At 50.2% G+C, this 16,822-nt stretch overlaps 1 protein-coding gene across 1 annotated transcript in view; it reads left to right on the forward strand.

Moving 5' to 3' along the window:
- TFDP1 (transcription factor Dp-1) overlaps nt 1–16,822 on the forward strand; it is a 43,073-nt gene that overhangs the window by 9,151 nt on the left and 17,100 nt on the right. The window contains exon 3 of the mRNA XM_037125676.2: nt 10,255–10,321. Within this exon, the coding sequence (XP_036981571.1) occupies nt 10,255–10,321 (67 nt within the window). The remainder of the gene's footprint in view (nt 1–10,254; nt 10,322–16,822) is intronic.

Genomic DNA, 16,822 nt, shown 5'->3' on the forward strand with positions numbered 1-16,822 from the left:
GCACTGTATCTTTGAGAGGGTTAGACTGCTTTCCAAGATGATTGTGCCAGTTTTTCCTTATCTCCATCAGATGATACATTCCCTTTTCACTGTTGTTTCCTTTTCAACACTGAGTTTAAAGATAACCATTTAAAAACCCACAAACTTGCTCTACTCCATAGGTGAAATTTTAAATGGTATTTTTAGTTTGCTCTTTTTTTTTTTTTTTTTTTAGAGAGAGAGGCGGGGAAGAGACAGAGAAAGAGAAGGCAAGAAACACTGATGCGAGAGAGAATCATCGATTGGTTGCCTCTCCCACGTGCCCTGAGTAGGGACTTAACTTGCAGCCTAGTCATGTGCCCTGGCTGGGAATCTAACGGTGACCTTTGGTTTACAGGATGGTGCCCAACCCACTGAGCCACACTGGCTAGTTTGCATTTTGGGTTTAGAGGTTGAATGCTTTCCTTTTAAAACACTGAATGGTTGAACATTCTCCTGTGATGTTGATTTGCATCCACTCTTCATAAATGCAGGATGTTAAACTTTTGTTCATTATTTCACAGCAAAGTGTTAGCATTAGTTTGCTTTGTCATGCAGCAAGAGTTGTAGCTGTGAAGTCGCTTCAATATAAACTCAAAGAGAACACACCTTGGATTTTAACACTGACCACAGATAGTCTTTAAGTACAGTAGTTTAAATGTTTTTCCTTCACCTGAACAATTAGTATATATCTAGTTGTTCACCTTTATTCAGTGTGATCATCAGGACTTTCTGAGGCCCAAGTTCACGGCAGTCGTCTGTGTTCTGGTAGCTTCTTGGCTGAACGGTTGCAGCGCGGCGTAAGTACAGCCCGTCAGGTCTCCAGCTGTTGCATAACGTCTCACTTCCTTGTGTGCAAGTATTAATGACTAGCAGTGCCTAGGACAGGACTTATTTTTCTGTAGTTTCATTTGCTTTTCAGAAGCATCAGGGTTTGAGTGAAAATGTCTTATGCCCCCTGTATTGATAGAACCTAAATCTTGTTTTGCAGGGAAGAGGGGTGAAGAGGGAGATGTTTAGTGAGAGTTCAACTTCTGACTTTGTCTCTTGGCTGAGTTTGGGACTCAGTTATAAAGCCACGCTTATCTTTCACCTGGCATACTTTTACATTAATCCATGTAAAAACGTTATTTATTCTTGGAGGATGTTAGTTATTTTCAAAATGCATCTTTTTTAGAATTTAGGTTCCCTGTGTGAAATGATGTGCAGCATAAAAGGCCCATGAGTTAACGCCATCCCAGTAAGTAGTGTCCGAGCGGAGATGGCCGTGGAGAGCCTGTCTCACCTCCTGATGTGCCCCTCCCCCAACTCGCACGAGCAGCCTGGGCAGGAGGGAAGTCTGAAAATGAAACAATCTCCAGGCGTTTTGTAACTCCGAGAGCTTTGAAATCCTATCTGTAGACTTAGGTGTTGCAGAACACTTCCAGGCCGGAAGTGGAGACCAGCAGGGGCGCCTTTCCCCCACGGATGTAACCCCTTCTTAACAAACTGAAAAGTGGCTTCTCTGGGAGCTGCACAGCCAAACCTTCCCTTGGGATGGAAGGGGTAAGGAGTCAGTTAGGGCGGAGGCAGGTTTCGTTGGTGACTGCAGGCCCCACCCTCTCCTGTGGTGATGGGGGCTTCACCTGCCCCATCTCGTAGGCCTTCGTTGGAGTGCAGTATTGGCAGGTGTTGACTGAGGTCCTAGAAACCCTGCCTAATCTGTATTTTATTTATTGATTTTTAGATAGAGGGGAAAGGAAGGAGAAAGAGAGGAAGAGAAACATTGATGTGTAAGAGAAACGACAATTGATTGCTTCTCATGTGCACCCCAGCCGAGAACCTGGCCTGCAACCCAGGCTTGTGCCCTGACTGGGAATTGAACTAGTAACCTTTTGGTCCCCAGGCCAGGGCTAGTCTGTATTTTTGAGCACTCCTTCCCCTGGGAAGGGAAAGGGCCAGTGGTGGCAGGATGTGATGGTCTTGTCACAGCTGTCTCCTGCCGTCTGCCCGCCTACACTGCATGCAGCCCTCAGACCCAGGCCCCGAGGGCTTTGGGAGTCTTCCCTGGGGGCTGTGGGGGAGCCATGGTCCTCGTTTAAGCTCCTGGCTGCGGCTGACTTAGTTTTGTGGAGTTAGAGTCTTTGTAAAAGGGAAAGAATTATACTGCAGTAGCTTCCATTAGAGAAGTCAGATTAGTGTATTGTTATTTTCAAAATTAGCTACTAAAATAAATGTACTAGATGAGCAGAAAAGGTCTCCGCCTCCGGTTGTGCTGCTCAGGGGGAACCACAGGCCTGGACCCCGCCCCGCCCCATGGAGCGGCGGGCTGTGCCCGAGTGCGTGCAGAGCCATAGCGCCGTGGGTGTCCTGGAGACTCTGCTGCAGGACAAAGGCGGTCATTCTGAGTGGACCTCAACTGCCTGCTTCTGAGTCCCAGCTCTGCCACTTCCCGGTGCTGTGACCTCAGGCAGGATCTGCGCCAGGGCTTGGCGACTCATCTATAAAATGAGGTAACAAGCGTACTTGTCTCTCAGGGAAGCAAAGATTAAAGGACCAAAGGCATCAAATGCTTGGCCAGGCCCTGGCAACTCTTGGATGGGCTCTAAAGAGTGAAAACAAAGGCTCTGAAGAAATGTGGGCAGTTCATCACAGGCCGGGCCATATGTTTCTTGGCCGTGAGTAGTTGATCCGGTCAGCACTCTGGAGACAGACCCCACTCCTAATACGTTCAAGGGGGGTTGGCTCCTTACTAGGGCCTGAACTCAGGAGTGAAGTAGGCAGACCACCAGAGGTGGGGTTTGGGGAGTCACAGGCCACAAAGGGGACACCGCTTCACTGCTGAGTACTCGGGACCACGTGGCCTCTGTTGACCCTGCTGCCTGCTCCTGTCTGCAGACAGGCCTCTGCCCATCCCATCTCGCCCTGGCTAGAATTTGGAGAAACCCCGTGGGTGATGTGCAGCCAGGGCTTGTCCCAGCGGGGCCTGCCGGAATGGGCTTTGGTGGACAGCGCCTCTGACCCCCGGCCTTCCCCTCCAGGGGTTGTGGCACGACTGTTAGGAGGGTGGACATGGGACAGTTCAACACAGCATGGGCGTGGTTTAAAGAGAAACACTCGGTACAGCCTCTGTTGTAAAGAATAAGTAATGTCCCACTGAGGAGCGATTTCCATCTAAATCAGATCCTAGCCTGCTTCCGTGCCCCGTTATGGTCCCGGAGAGCAGACTGCCGGGCAGCGGGTGAGAGGATGCGGTATGTGCTGTTCAGAGCTGACCCAGTGCAGATCTGCCACAAAAACTCTGCCAGAGAGTGGGACATGTGCAGATAGTTAAAAACGGTTTTTGGAACCATGCTGTGTTTTTCTTCCAGGCAGTGTTACATGTGTGCCTGTTCTGGAATAAACTGAGTGTTTTTCTGGCAGAAAAGTGAGAGTTAAGATGATGACTGAAGGACAGATTATGGATCAGAGGAGCGGATGCTGTGGCTCAGTCTGCTTCTTTCTAGGAAGGATCGCAGTTGGAGAGTGAGTGATGCTGAGCCCAGCAAGACATGGAGCCTCCCGTTTTGGTGTGAGCAGGAGGCAGTGCCCGTGCTGTGCGTTTGGGAGTGGGCGGAGGAGAGTAGTGTGAGCGATGCAGCGTTCGACTGACCTTCAAGTCCAGCTCCGCGGCAGGAGTTGGATGGAAATGCCAGTTGATACTTCACTCTGCAGGGGTGGGCTCTGGTGGCAGACGCAGAAGTCCAAAGGGGGCGCTACTGCACAGGAAACAATCTTAGCTTTTCAGAGGCAGAGCAGATGAGATCTCCAAATCCAGCCAGGGAAAAAAGGGAACGCTAGCCTGGGCTGTGCCTTGGAGTCCCTATTTTGCTCTTCACGGAGAAGAACAGCTATAACTTGTGTGGTAATTGCCGATGTCTTAGCCCCTGGCAGAGAGCTCAGTCTTACCTGAACTTCAGAAATCCTGGCTTCTCATCCCCCTCTTGGCACCAAAAGCAAATCCCTTCCTTCCCCTCCCTCGCAGCCTGCCACACCTGTTCCTCTTCCTTTCCACTGTGTCTGCAGCAGTTTGTAAATTTAACTGCTGCCTCTTCTACTTCCCCTCACTGATGGACTTGAGATTTTCTCCAGAGGACGTGGATTTTTTTGTGGGGCAAGGATTGGCATTTGTCATTTCTTCTCCCCAGTGTTGCTTTTCTGCTCCCTGGTGGATTCTGCCCTGCTTGTGCATCAGGGCCAGCTGTGACCTTCCGTCCTCCATCCACCCTCTGTGGTTGGGGACCTCTGCTCCGTCGGCTCTCGCCGTCATCTGGGTTCCTTTTTGGCCCTCTGGCCCTTCTGGTCCCCTCTGTCCACTCTGTCTCTGGGCCCTCTTCCGCCCTCCTGGTTTCCTTTCCATGGGTGTCCCAGGGGCCCTGAGCTCCGATGGATGGCTTTTGGCCTCCGTCCTCATCTCCCCCACATCATTCTTAGATCTTGTCCTTGCGAATTTGTATTTTTTGTTAGAAAGTGACAGTAGTCTTGAGGTTTATTTAAACTGCAAGTAGTGTATTTTTATTTGTTAAAAAATACACTACGTTCTCACTTAATGTTGGCGATAGGGCCTGCAACTTGACGTGAAATGAGATCTAAGGAAGCCGTTTTTACTGTGGGCCAGTTGACACACACTCGGGTTAGGCTCCTGTGGCATCTCACCGTTGTTATAACCAAGCAACGTGGGTGAGAGGTCATTGTTCGAAGGCCTGTTGCCTGGGGCTTACTTAAAACTCAAATGGTGTCAGAAAGTCATAGTCCAGGGTGACTGTTATTATTTCATCTTGATGATTATTTTAGGGGCCAACGCCCTAGATGAGTGTTTGTTTAAAGGTACACGTGCATTGTACAGCTTTACGTAAGTGAACACATACATCCTGTCCCTGCTATTTTACTCCACAGTCTGTCCTAGACTTTTTCATGTTCTTAAATATATACGTAGATAATTTTTTAAAAACCTGTGTGGAACACTTCAAACATACACAGGAGTGGAGAGAATGGGACGGTGACCCCTGCATCCCTGTCGCTGCTGCAGCTCACGGCCGTCTTGCTGGTCTGCGCCGCTCCCTGCACTGGGAGGCTGCGAAACCGGTCACCAGCATGATGCCGCTTCATTAAACGTTCTCGTGTGCATCTCTCAAAGATAAGAACTCTACGCATACCCAGAACAACAGATAATAATTCATTAGTATTGCCAGACAGCAGATGTTAGAATTTCCCCGTTTGTCTCACAGTTGGTAAGCTGTTTGCATCCAGGTCTAACATGGTGTTTCATTTGGATGTGCCTGCATGTATTTGGTTCCACCGATGGCACCCAGGCTGTTCCGGGCGCTTGCCTTTGTGGTGAGCAGAACTGGGATAAATTCGCGTGCGGAGTGGGCTCTCACCACGGCACCTTCTGGGCCGTGCTGCTGGTCAGAGGCATTGATTTTAGGTTCCCTGCACCTCCCTTCCCTGTCTTAGAAGTGTTCTGATCTTGTCACACAGGTTTAAATATTAGTTTATTTTGTATTGTTTTCACCAGCAGCTTTGATCCGAAGCTCCCGTTTGGTTGTTGTCAGATCCAGCATGCCTAACTTATTTTTTCCACTCTATTCTTTTATCTACTTGAAATCTATACTTTATGTAACGAACCTTACTTAGCTCTAACTCAGATTTTTTTGAAGAGTACTCTATCACATTGTTTTGTAGTATCACTATGGTGCTCTTACCAGGGCAGAGACAAACACGAGGCAGGTGGTGGACGGAGGTCTTGCGTGTGAACAGAGTTGGAGAGAGTGAGCTGTGGGTCTCTACCATCTGGACTACTCTCCTATGTCAGTTGCCCGAAATGTACTGATCTGGAACTATAGCACTCTTGCCCCATGATTTCTGTGGGTCAGGAGTCTGGCTGCAGCTGGTCCCCCAGCTCAGCACCCAAAGGGGTTGTACCCTGAGGTCCTGGGGGGAGGAGCTGCGTCCGAGCCAGGATTCCATCCCCGGAAGATTGCTGGCTGGAGGTCGCCCGCTGTTCCTAGGCACATGGGCCCTCCATGGTCCCATTCATGTTATCAGAGCGAGTGAGCCAGGGGGAGGGAAAGACAGAGAGGACACAGAGAGAGTGACAGGGAGAGAGCGAAGCCAGCAAGACAGAAGTCTCGGTCTCTTGAGACCTAACCTGGCCTTTGCAGCGTCATTCAGCCACCAGATGGCCCTCACACCTAACATGCCTACTGTGAGACTTTCGAAGAGGCCAGCCTCTCCTCTGGGCCGTGGGATGTCTTCCAACCGGGCTTTGGGGTCCTTGCTGCAAGGGTTTCCTTTCCATTCAAACATCCTGCTCTTACAGGTCTCACTTAGCATCTAGTGGAACGACAGGGGCGATGGAAAATGAATTAGTAGCCTGTGTAGGAAAGTGGAAAGTGCACAGAGAGGACTAGAACCAGGTGGCATCAGGAAGCATGGGGCTACACCTGGAGGGGGTGGTGAGGACTGGGGTTGCTGGACGGGGCATTTGGCTCTCCTGGGTTATATCCAGCTCTGCTGGTCTCTTACCAGCAGCTGACCACCCCGTCCTTCTCACTGGGACCCTTCCTGTGTAGACAACCAGCTCAGACCACCTTCCTTCACCTCCTCACCTCGGGCTGTGCCCTGCTGTCCGGGATTGAGGTTTTATCTTTCCAGCAGCCTTCTAAAGGGGTGTGGGCCTGCGGACGGCGCCTGGTCTCTGGGTCTCCAGGTCTCCGTCATGTTGAGGAATTTGCACTTTATCCTGCAGTGATGAGGTGATCATGGTCCAGAGTGTTTTAGAAATAGGAAGGACAGGTTGGGAGGAGGAGGTCAGTGAGGGATTTAGAGCACGGGGGTGGGGGAGGGTGGTGGGGGTGGGGGGGTGGGGAGATGCAGTGGGGGCTTGGCCAGTCGGGCCGCTGGTACAGCAGCGTGGTGGATTACATCGGTTTGCATTTCTAAAGCCTGGGACACAGTAAGCACGAGGAAGCTTTGTTCTAAATTAACTAAAATAATCGTATTCCATTTTTTAGTTTTCATTTTTAATGGGTTCAACTTTTTCTAGCAACACTACATGTTTTGGGAACATGTTTTACTGTTATTGCTACTTTAAAAAGTTTACTTATTTACTTATTTATTTTTAAAGAGAGGCGAAGGGAGAGACAAAGAGAGGGAGGGAAACATCAGTGTGTGGTTGCCTCTTATGCACACCCTACTGAGAACTTGGCCTGCAACCCAGGCATGTGCCCCGACTGGGAATTGAACTGGCGACCCTTTGGTTCTCAGGCCGGCACTCAATCCACTGAGCCACACCAGCCAGGACTCTTACTGTTACTACTAACAGGATACTTTTAGCTAATACAAGTATAATCAGCTTTTATTTATATAAAAGGCTGAGTGTAGTTTTTCTAAGGAAATTAAGGTTAATTATGGGAAATGAGTGCCTTTGATATTGGTTTATGTTAATATATTTAGCAGTTTGATGCTTCCTTACAGGAAGCTGGGTTTGCATCTTAAGTATAAAAATTTTGTAGAAAATAAGTCCAGTACATTTACCTTAAAATTAATTGCAGTTTCAGTAAAAGACCTTTTAAAAAATAAAAAACAACCTGTGTTTTGATGCTTATTATGGAGGAAGTAGGTGCAGGTCACAGCCTCCGGGAACCAGATGTGAGGGAGAAACCGCGGTGCCAGGCTCTGTGATGCTTTTTTAAATTCCGTGTCTGTGGTTGTGTGATTGAAGTTTTGTGCCGCAAACCTGTGGGAGTGACTTCACGTTGGGAACCCCCAAGGAGCGCTGTGCTGGGGCTCGTTTCAGTGTTCCCTGGTGCTGGCAGTTGGGTTCCCGGAGGCGCGCTGTGCGGCATGGCCTCGGACCGACCTGCCGTCTGCAGAACCGGCGGAGAAGAGACAGGTCAGAGGCCTTGTGTGCCGCGCGGCCCTGATCCCCCGGCTCGGCCCTGATCCCCCGGCTCGGGCTCTGAGAAGAGAGGCCGAGTGGGCGGGAGCGCTGTCCCAGGGTGGGGGTGCTGGTTGGGTGCTGAGGAGACCGGCCACTCGGGAGCCAGGAAGAGTTTGCTGCAGGGCATGGGTGGAGGTAGCCTGGTTTGTGCCACTCATAAATCTTGTTTACCCTGGCACCAGTGGACACATTTTTGGAGGTGTCACTAAACTACTCACAGTGACCACTCTGCTGCTGGCACAGGACCTTCCTGCTTTGCGCACTGGCAGCCCAACGCCCCAGGAGCCCTCAGAAATTTCTTAGACCTGGGCAGACCAGGAGGCTTGGTCGCCATGTGTGGATTTGTAGAGGTTTGCATGTCCTGCTGTAATTCTTACAGGGCTGGTGCTGCTGCCTCCTGTCTGCAGGTAGGGGGCGATGGAGGCCAGGACTTCAAATTCACCCAGGTGGGAGATCCAGTGGGAGGGGCCCTGGGAATGAAGCAGAGATGTGGGGAGTAAGCTGTCCTCACCTGGGGACAGGCCAGGTGTCGGGACTTAGTGGGGTGTCTTACATTTGACCAAACGAGTCAAATTAGTAGCGAGATTTTTTTTCAAAAAGGTGACAGCAATTTCCTATTATACCTAGTTGATTCTTGCTACACTTCACCAGTGTCAATGAGTGAGTGAGGTATTTATTAAATTCTTCAGTTGTCCTTTGGGGCTTATGCTTCGTGAAGTGAGCGGTCTTTTAGAAAAGTGCCAGTATGAGAAGGCTGAAGCCGTGATTCTGCTGGGTGGGTCGTGGCTGACAGCCTTTCCATGGGAACCCGAATTAGTTCGTGAGGGCTCGAGACAGACCAGCTGTTCTCTTGAATTCCATGTTGTCCTAAGTGGTTCTAGTGGAATGTTCTTAAAGGGTTGAGGTGGGGCTTTGCCCAGTGATGCTAGTGCCATGAGGTTGCTCCTGCACCAGCCACTGTGGAGAGTAGTGTGGCCCCAGGGGGCGCTGTGCACCTTCGGATAGGGTGGAGACAGAAAGTGTCTGAGGGGCCCTCTGTCCCCACACAGCCTGGAGCAGGCAGAGTGTGTGTCGAGTCTGGGCTGGTCTTCAAGCCACAAATGACTTCTGTCACCTTTATGGAGAGCAGAATTAGGAGGAGTGCATCTGTGGCCAGGAGGGTGGAGGGAGGCTTGGATTCAGGTTTTATTTGGGAAAATCCGTTGTACTGTATCTCTGGGCATTTAAGAGTAGGATGAACTGGTATCAAAACTGGTTTAGCTCTGGCTGGTGTGGCTCAGTGGATTGGGAGCTGGCCTGCAAACCGAAAGGTCACCGGTTCAGTCCCTGGTCAGGGCACATGCCTGGGTTTTGGGCTAGGTCCTCAGTTGGGGGCATGCAAGAGGCAACCAATCTGTGTATCTCTCACACATTGAACGTTGGCGTTTCTCTCCCTCTCTTTCTCCCTTCCTTCCCCTCTCTCTAAAAGCAAATAAATAAATGTTCTTTAAAAAGTCGGTTTAGATTAGTTGCATGTGGCAGCTCGGTGACCTGCCCCGCTCTGGCATCTTCTGCTGTAAGGTCATTACCTGCTTAGCTTTGAAAATGAACCTGCTACCTGGCTGACCAAATCACACTAGGTTCATATATTCCCCAGGTTCTCATTCTTTCTGGAAAGGACTTGTAAAACTCGGTCTATCTAAGATTAGGCAGCCTAGATAAATTATTTTGATTATGACCATTTATCTTTAACAATTTGCAGTCAGTCATATTACATGAAGAATTTTGAACAAACCTTCAAAAATACATTCACTGACAAGCATTAATGAAAAGAAGCACTTTTTTCCTTGTTTGGGGCTCTGACTCACCCGAAGATCCTTGCTCTGTTCTCAGGCCAAACTACCAGTTTGCTTTCAAGACAGTCAGATGAATTTGTACATCCATTTGCCGTATGCCTTTGCCAGCCTCAGGCATCACCATTTAAAATATGTGTACCCATTTAATAAATAAAAACAGTATTTCATTAATATTGCAAGGGCTAAGCTTTAAAGGCTAAAATCTTTAAATGATCTTCTTTATGCTGGCCAAGTAGTTTGTGGGCTGAGGCCGCCCCGTCCAGAGGACCTGGGCGTGTCCCTGCACGGCTTTCTGTAGTCGTCTGCACAGCAGTCACTGTTTCGTCTTTTTAACCTGTTCTTTTACACCACCCTCTGAGAAGGATGGCGTGTTCACAACTGTCGCTTTCTCGTTCTACTAGCTGTTGTATTTATTACGGCTGTTGTTGTTTTCTGCAGGCCGGTCTAATTGAAGCCAATGGGGAACTAAAGGTCTTCATAGACCAGAACCTTAGTCCTGGAAAAGGTAAGGGCACCTAGTTTGGAAATGCGCTAAATGTGTTCAGTCTGGTGTATTTATGAATGTCTCTGATCATGAAAGCCCCTTGTTAACAGTGGAAACCCCACTTGAAGGGCTCTCCTGTCTGGGGGCTCCTGGATGGGCAGGGGAAAAGCAGCGTTCAAAGCTCAGACCTACCACCTGGGCACGCACATCAGTGGCTGAGTTTATTTTTACTTGTAAGTCTCACACTATTTGTAAAACTTGAGGAACTGTAGAAGTAAGAAACATAGGTCCATCCGCAGTATGCCTTTGTATTGCACTTGTATTCCCGTCTACCTCATGGCTGGGGGTTGGGTGACATGCGCTCGGCAGATGTTTGCTCTGTGGCCAGCCACACGGAAGCAGACGGAACCACCTACGATCTCAGAGCTCATGGTGCGGTGCGCGCCTCAGTGTGAATGGGAGGCTCCACGTCTGTGTGTGTATCTTTAATGGTTCTTTGGGGGTCAACATTTTTCTGCATCACTGGAGTTCAGGGAGAAGCAGTTGAAGCCACTTCTTCCCAGGGCTCCCACAGTTTGCAGCTTCCTTCCTAAAAGTGACACGTGATGAACATCTCGGAATGTGTACGTGAGCACGCTGGCTACTTCTTCTGGTAACACGGTAGAGGTGGAATTGCTGGATCAGAAAGACACGTACCTGTCAAGTGTTGGCGTGTGATGCCTGGCTGGTTGTAAAGCTGTGCTGGTGTGGAGCTTCGATATGGCAGGTCTGAGCAAGCCCATTTTGGTGCAGCTTGTTATACTGTTGCTCAGGGAAGACCCGCGGGAGAGTCCGGTTTGTCTCAAGGCGATTTTGCTTGTGGGAATGGATGAAGTCCATGTGCGTGGCTCTAGCTGTCACATCCACTTAATCTGTGTCAGCCCGGCTGGGGGCCAAGAGACCTTGTGCGGTGTTAGGGCTTAGCCTCTGCTTAAGGATTACTTATATCTGGTTTTTCTAATGATTGTCATATAGAAAACTAGCTTTTTACTTTAACAGTGAGGTCCTAATAAGGGATCTCCTGATGCCTACTGTATATCCATGTGGGAATTTGAAACTGTTTTGGGGCCCTCACTTGGTTTCCCTGCTGTGTCGCAGCCCCTTCACATCAGTCCATCCGTTACTGTGAGCACTGGACAGGAGCCCAGCCAGCTCCCTCCCCATCCTCATCCCTCTCCTACGAAGCCACATTCCATGTGACTGAGTCTGGAGTGTCGTGTCATGAGCTGGTGGGCTCATACTGCGTCCCCTCTGTAACTTTGAGACTTACCTTCAGATGCCCACGGAGGATCTCTCTGCTCTGCAGAACCTTGTGCTCATGGCCGAGTGCTGGCCGCCCTTGCCCTTGGCCTGTCTCCATCCAGGGTGCAGCTGATCTCTTCCTCCTCTTGCTCCAGGCCTCAGGCCCACGCTGCTCCCCTGGTGTCGCTGGTCCTGGTATGTCATGGTGCGGCCCTGCTTTCTCCCAGATGCCTTCTTTTTCCTCTGTCCAGGGATGGAGAGCCCAATGAGGGATTTCAAAAAGTTTATACACTTTTTAAATCTTGATATGTTGTGAATGCTAATTTTTGGCATTCACAGATTGCTTGAGTGAAAAATTCAGTGTAAGTAATTGGACATGTAAAAGTTTCAGAAATTTGAGGCATGGCATTTTCTTTTATTTTTTTAAATCTTCACCCAAGGATATGCTTGTTGATTTAAAGAGAGAGAGAAACATTGATCAGTTGCCTCCCAGAGGCGCCCCAGTGGGGATCAAACCTGCAGCCTTTTGGTGTGTGGGCCAACACTCCAACCAACCGAGTCCCCTAGCCTGGCATGACATTTCCTATTAAAGTGATGAAGCAGAAATAACAATGAAAAAGTCCACAAACTTTGCTTCCCTGGAAATGATGGAAGTCTTTCATTCTGGTTTTCACTTCGAATTTCTCTCCAAGTAAGCTTACTTATGACCACACACTGGCTGTCTCTCTTTCCTCTCCAGCTGAGCTTGCGAGCCAAGGAATTGAATTGGAAGGATCAGAAAATAATAGTTTCTTGACTCTACTGAAATATTTTGGTGCTAGCTGCCTGCACCGTTTAAAATACTTTGCATCCCTCTTGGGTGTGTTGTGGCTTCTCTGCAGTCCCTCATCTCACTCGGAGGAGTGCCTGCAGCTCATTTTCCAGCCCTCCTCCCTCCCCCTCGCCTTTGCTCTGCTGCTGCCTGGACTGCGTGCCCAGACCATACTTGTCCTTCTGCCAGGCCTGTAGCGGTTGCCTTGTGCTGCAGCTCTGCTGGGACCGGTGTGGCCTCCTTGGCCCTGTCCCACCACCTCAGAGCCATGTTTTTGTTGTGAGAAGGGACAGGACAACCTCTCCAGGACCCACTCAGCTCTCCCAGAGCCCACAAGGCTAGTGGCACCATGTTTCTCCCGCTCCTGTCAGAGAACCAGTGTGCAGCAAGTGGTGGTCTATGCTGGTCTGTGCTGGTCTGACCGCGGGGGGTGGGGGAGGGCTTGGAAGTGGAGAGAGCAGGCCCGTCGGGCCACGCCCCTGTGCCCTGACAGACGGGTTTCAGCAGCAGCCCCCTTGTGCTTCTGGTTCATGCACTTTAGGGTAGTTCTAAGTGGTGTTGCACTAACTTGAGCTGTCACTTTGGGTTATTTATTAGTATTTCATTAGATTGAGGAGCCCTGTGAGCAACACACTGGGATGTCATTTGATTCAGTGGTCACTGTGAGCACTTCTTTAGAGCAGTCTCCAAAGGCTTGGGGTCACAGTGAGTAAGGCCCAGACCCTCCCACGAGCTTGTCTGGGAACCCAGGGGAGTGGTCAGTGGCATGTCCTGGAGAGTCAGTCTCTCTGGAGTGACTGAAGAGCAGCAGCTGGTTCTCACTGTGTAGTAAGGATGGGATGGTCCTGAGGAGGAGACCGTGGTCCAGGTCAGGATGGAGGCTGCGGCATCAGTGGTAGGGACTGGCCTCGATTTCTGCCCTGCACCCTATACCTGTGGGGCTAGTTCACTGTGGCTCTCGGGCCCACCCACCGGGAGTTCAGGAGCAGCAGGCCAGTGCCTGAGTATTGCCACCTCTTGGGAACCTTGCTACTCTCAGTTGAGAACCCTCAATGCCTTGAAATGAGGCCAGACCCAGAGTCCAGCTCCCTCTTTGTCTGCGCCTCCCAGAGTCTGGCTTTGACTCACTTCCTTGCAGCTGGGTCCTGCTGCCCTCCTGCTGCGCCACTCTTGCACACTGGGGTTCTTGTCCTAACTGCGCTCCCAGTCACTGCCTCCTTGCACCACCCTCCTCCTGGCCACTTACCCCTGTATCAGCCAGAGTTCTGCAGACAGGCAGAGCTGGTAGAAAGCATGTAACATACATGGAAGAGATTTCCTTCTAGGAGTCAGTCTGTGTGATATGGGGCTCGCAGGTCTGAAGTTTGCAGGGGCTGGAAACGGAGGACCTGGGGCTGCAGTCTTGAGGCAGTTTCTCTTCAGGGAAACCTTAGGTTTTGCTGTCAGGGTCTTCAGCCGATTAGGTGGTTTGTACAGGTGTTCTTCACTTAATGTCTATGATCGTCAGTATTCATCATGTCCACAAAGAGCTTCCAGAGCAGCCCCTGAGCTGGTGTGAGATTGGATAACTGGGTGCTAGTAAGTCCTTCGGCACACTGACACACAAAGTTGACCACCACAGCCTTCGAGACTCAGCTCTGTTTCAAAACTATACACTGAAAAATGCACCGAACTCACAGCCTTTGCATTTGCAGGTTCCAAAGACAAGTCCCAGTGTGGAGTTTTGGACAGTAAATTCTGTGCAGTTTTAGTTGTGACAGCCATCTGGGCTGCTTCCGATTGTTTGCTCCTGGCAGGACACTGTGTGAGCCTTTGCACGCACACTGGTTTGGGTGCTGTGCGCAGCCGCGTAGGGGTGGAAACTGGGTTGCAGGGCAGATGTGCACGGCTGCATCGTGTTGCCTCCAGTTGCTCCAAGTCCCCACTGGCATCTGGTGTCGTCTGTTTTCAGTGCATGTGCCCTAATCGGTCTTTCCTCTCACTCTCTGCTTTCCCGTGGCCTTTAGTCGCTGGGGGGTCTGTCCATAGTGCTGGGCCCGTCCCAAAAGGCCCCTCCCTTCCCCTGCTCCTCAGCCTGGGCATGCTCCTGCCTGGCCCATCTTCTCACCCTTTCTTCTCACTGTTCTTACTTGGGTCTTTCTTCCAGCCAAGCGGTGATGGGGCTCAGGCAGCCTCCCCCCACCCAGGCGCTCACACAGCCTTTTGTGATGGTCTGCTCCCTGCCCGTCCCCTGCACAGACCTGACCTTGGACCTCAGCTCAAGTGCACCTTTCCTCCTGTACTCTATGTCTCTGCCCGCACTTCATCATGCTTCCTGTCTTTTCTAACCGAGAAGAGACTATTTTCATACAATAGCATATGCTCACTCACCCCTGTCTGTACCTGTGTGAGTGTATGTGTCCCTCGGGGAAGACGTTTCTGTACCTGGCATCCATGCCTGTACCGCTTTGAGACATGTGGTAATTCTCTCCACGCTGCGTGGAACTTCAGGGTTTCGTAGCTGGGCCATTCCTGTCGGTTTCTGATGCCAGGTTTTGCTGTCTGGCACCATTTTGATGGAGAGCTCTAATGCCTGTTGACTGATTACTGACCCAAACCTGTCTTCTTCCTGGATCGCTCTGAGGCCCCCTGTGGTAGGTATGTGTGGGTCTCGTCTCAGCTCCCGGGAGGCCGGGCCTGTCTCCATGTGCTCTTGCGTCAGCCTGGACCACTTCATCCTGCATCTGTTGTCCAACTGCTAAGGGAGTTTTCCTGTGACCCATGTCCTTCCCCTCTGCTGCAGTACTGTCTTTCTGCCGTAGGCTCTGAGGTGGGAAGGGGAAAATTTAGCAGTGATGTGTGACTGAGAGCTGAGTGTTACTTTGTAATCCTTGAGATGTGGTAACCGAAGCCTCCCAATTGCATACAAATGTGCACATACACACATGGCAGGTAAAGCCTAACCAGTCTTTCTGCAGCGGCCAGGAGGGGAGCCCAGCTGTAGGAGGGAGTGGCAAGATGTTTGGCTTTCCCCCCGGGGGACGTGGAGGAGAGGTGTCAGCTGGTTCTCACCTCCTGTCCTCTGTTTTAACCCAAAGAACGTTTGCAGTGTGGCAGTGACCTCCTGGGCACGAGGGGATGACTATTCTTCGATGAAATGCTGACCAAGGAGCCGGCGGCCTGCTGTGTGGTGGAGTAGTGGTGTGAAGGTCACCCGGGCTGCCCGCATTCACACTGCCAGAGGGCAGCCTGGGGCCATGGCACACCTCAGCCTGGACCCACAGAGGAGCTCCCTGCAGAGCCCACTGGTCCCAGTGTGCGTGGCTGGCTGATGAGCAGCATGTGTGCATGGGTCCGGAGTGGCTGCTGGGGTGGCCCTGGGAGGAAGCTGCTTGTCGGTGCCTGAGGCCCGAGAAGAAGGCCGTTCTGGCTGTTCCGGTGCCCACTGTGGGCAGCACCTGCTCTCACTCGTGCAAGAACTGGGAAGGTGCAGCGTGCGGGGCGGTCATGTTCTCGTGACTGTTTGGGCCACAGAAACAAGGGAAATATTTGCGGCTCAGTGGGCAAAATAGTAACTCTTAAAACATTAGGTTCTGAAAACTTTAAATTGGTTAAAATTATTTTCGAGAAAACACTAAATCTTATGTTCTCATAATTTAAGATACCTTAAAACCGATACATAAATAGAATGTGATTACTAATTATAAAAATATGCTTATATAACATTTTTAGAATTCCTTTTTTTTAATGCTTATAGCAGTTCAGACCATGTATATTCTTAACTCATATTCTTGCCAAGAAAGGAATTCTCCATTTTATAATGTTATATTTGAAAATGTTTTATGATAGAGTTCTTTTAAAAAAGGTTGTGTAGTACATTTTACAGTTGAAACCATTTTATTTCCAGTGACTAGATTCCCGGGCCGTCTCAGAATTTAACCCATCTTGTAACTGGAATGTCAGTCTCCTCCCCCCCAGTAAATGGAGTGCATGTGGCAGTCTTTATCAGAAAAATGGGCAAAGCATTCTAATTTCTGTGGCTAGGTTAAACAAAAAAATGAAATGCCATTTCATTCTTGAGATTGACAAAAACTGCCAAGTCTTACTGAGTCGACTCCTTGGGTGTGTTGTGCATATGGTGTGTGTTTGTGTGCACATATTTGTGGCGCGAGTGTGTGTGTGTGCATGCAGACCGGCCACTTGGAGGTGCTGCGGTGAATCCCGTGACAGGTCACCTGGCACCCCGGTTCCCTTTGGCACATCTGCTGGAGAGCAAACGCCGGGGAGGGAGCCGCGCTCGGCGGCAGGTGGCCCCCCACACAGCTGCAGCGTTTTAGTAGTCACGTGCTGAGAGTATTTTCGTACAGCATCTCTGTTCTAATGTTATACTGGAATAGCACCATGGTACTGAAGAAAATCAAGTGGATTTCTCCATGGCTAAGTCTCAAAAC

This window comes from Artibeus jamaicensis, unplaced genomic scaffold, assembly GCF_021234435.1.
Source record: "Artibeus jamaicensis isolate MK-2021 breed Jamaican fruit bat unplaced genomic scaffold, CSHL_Jam_final scaffold_833, whole genome shotgun sequence".
NCBI lineage: Eukaryota > Metazoa > Chordata > Mammalia > Chiroptera > Phyllostomidae > Artibeus > Artibeus jamaicensis.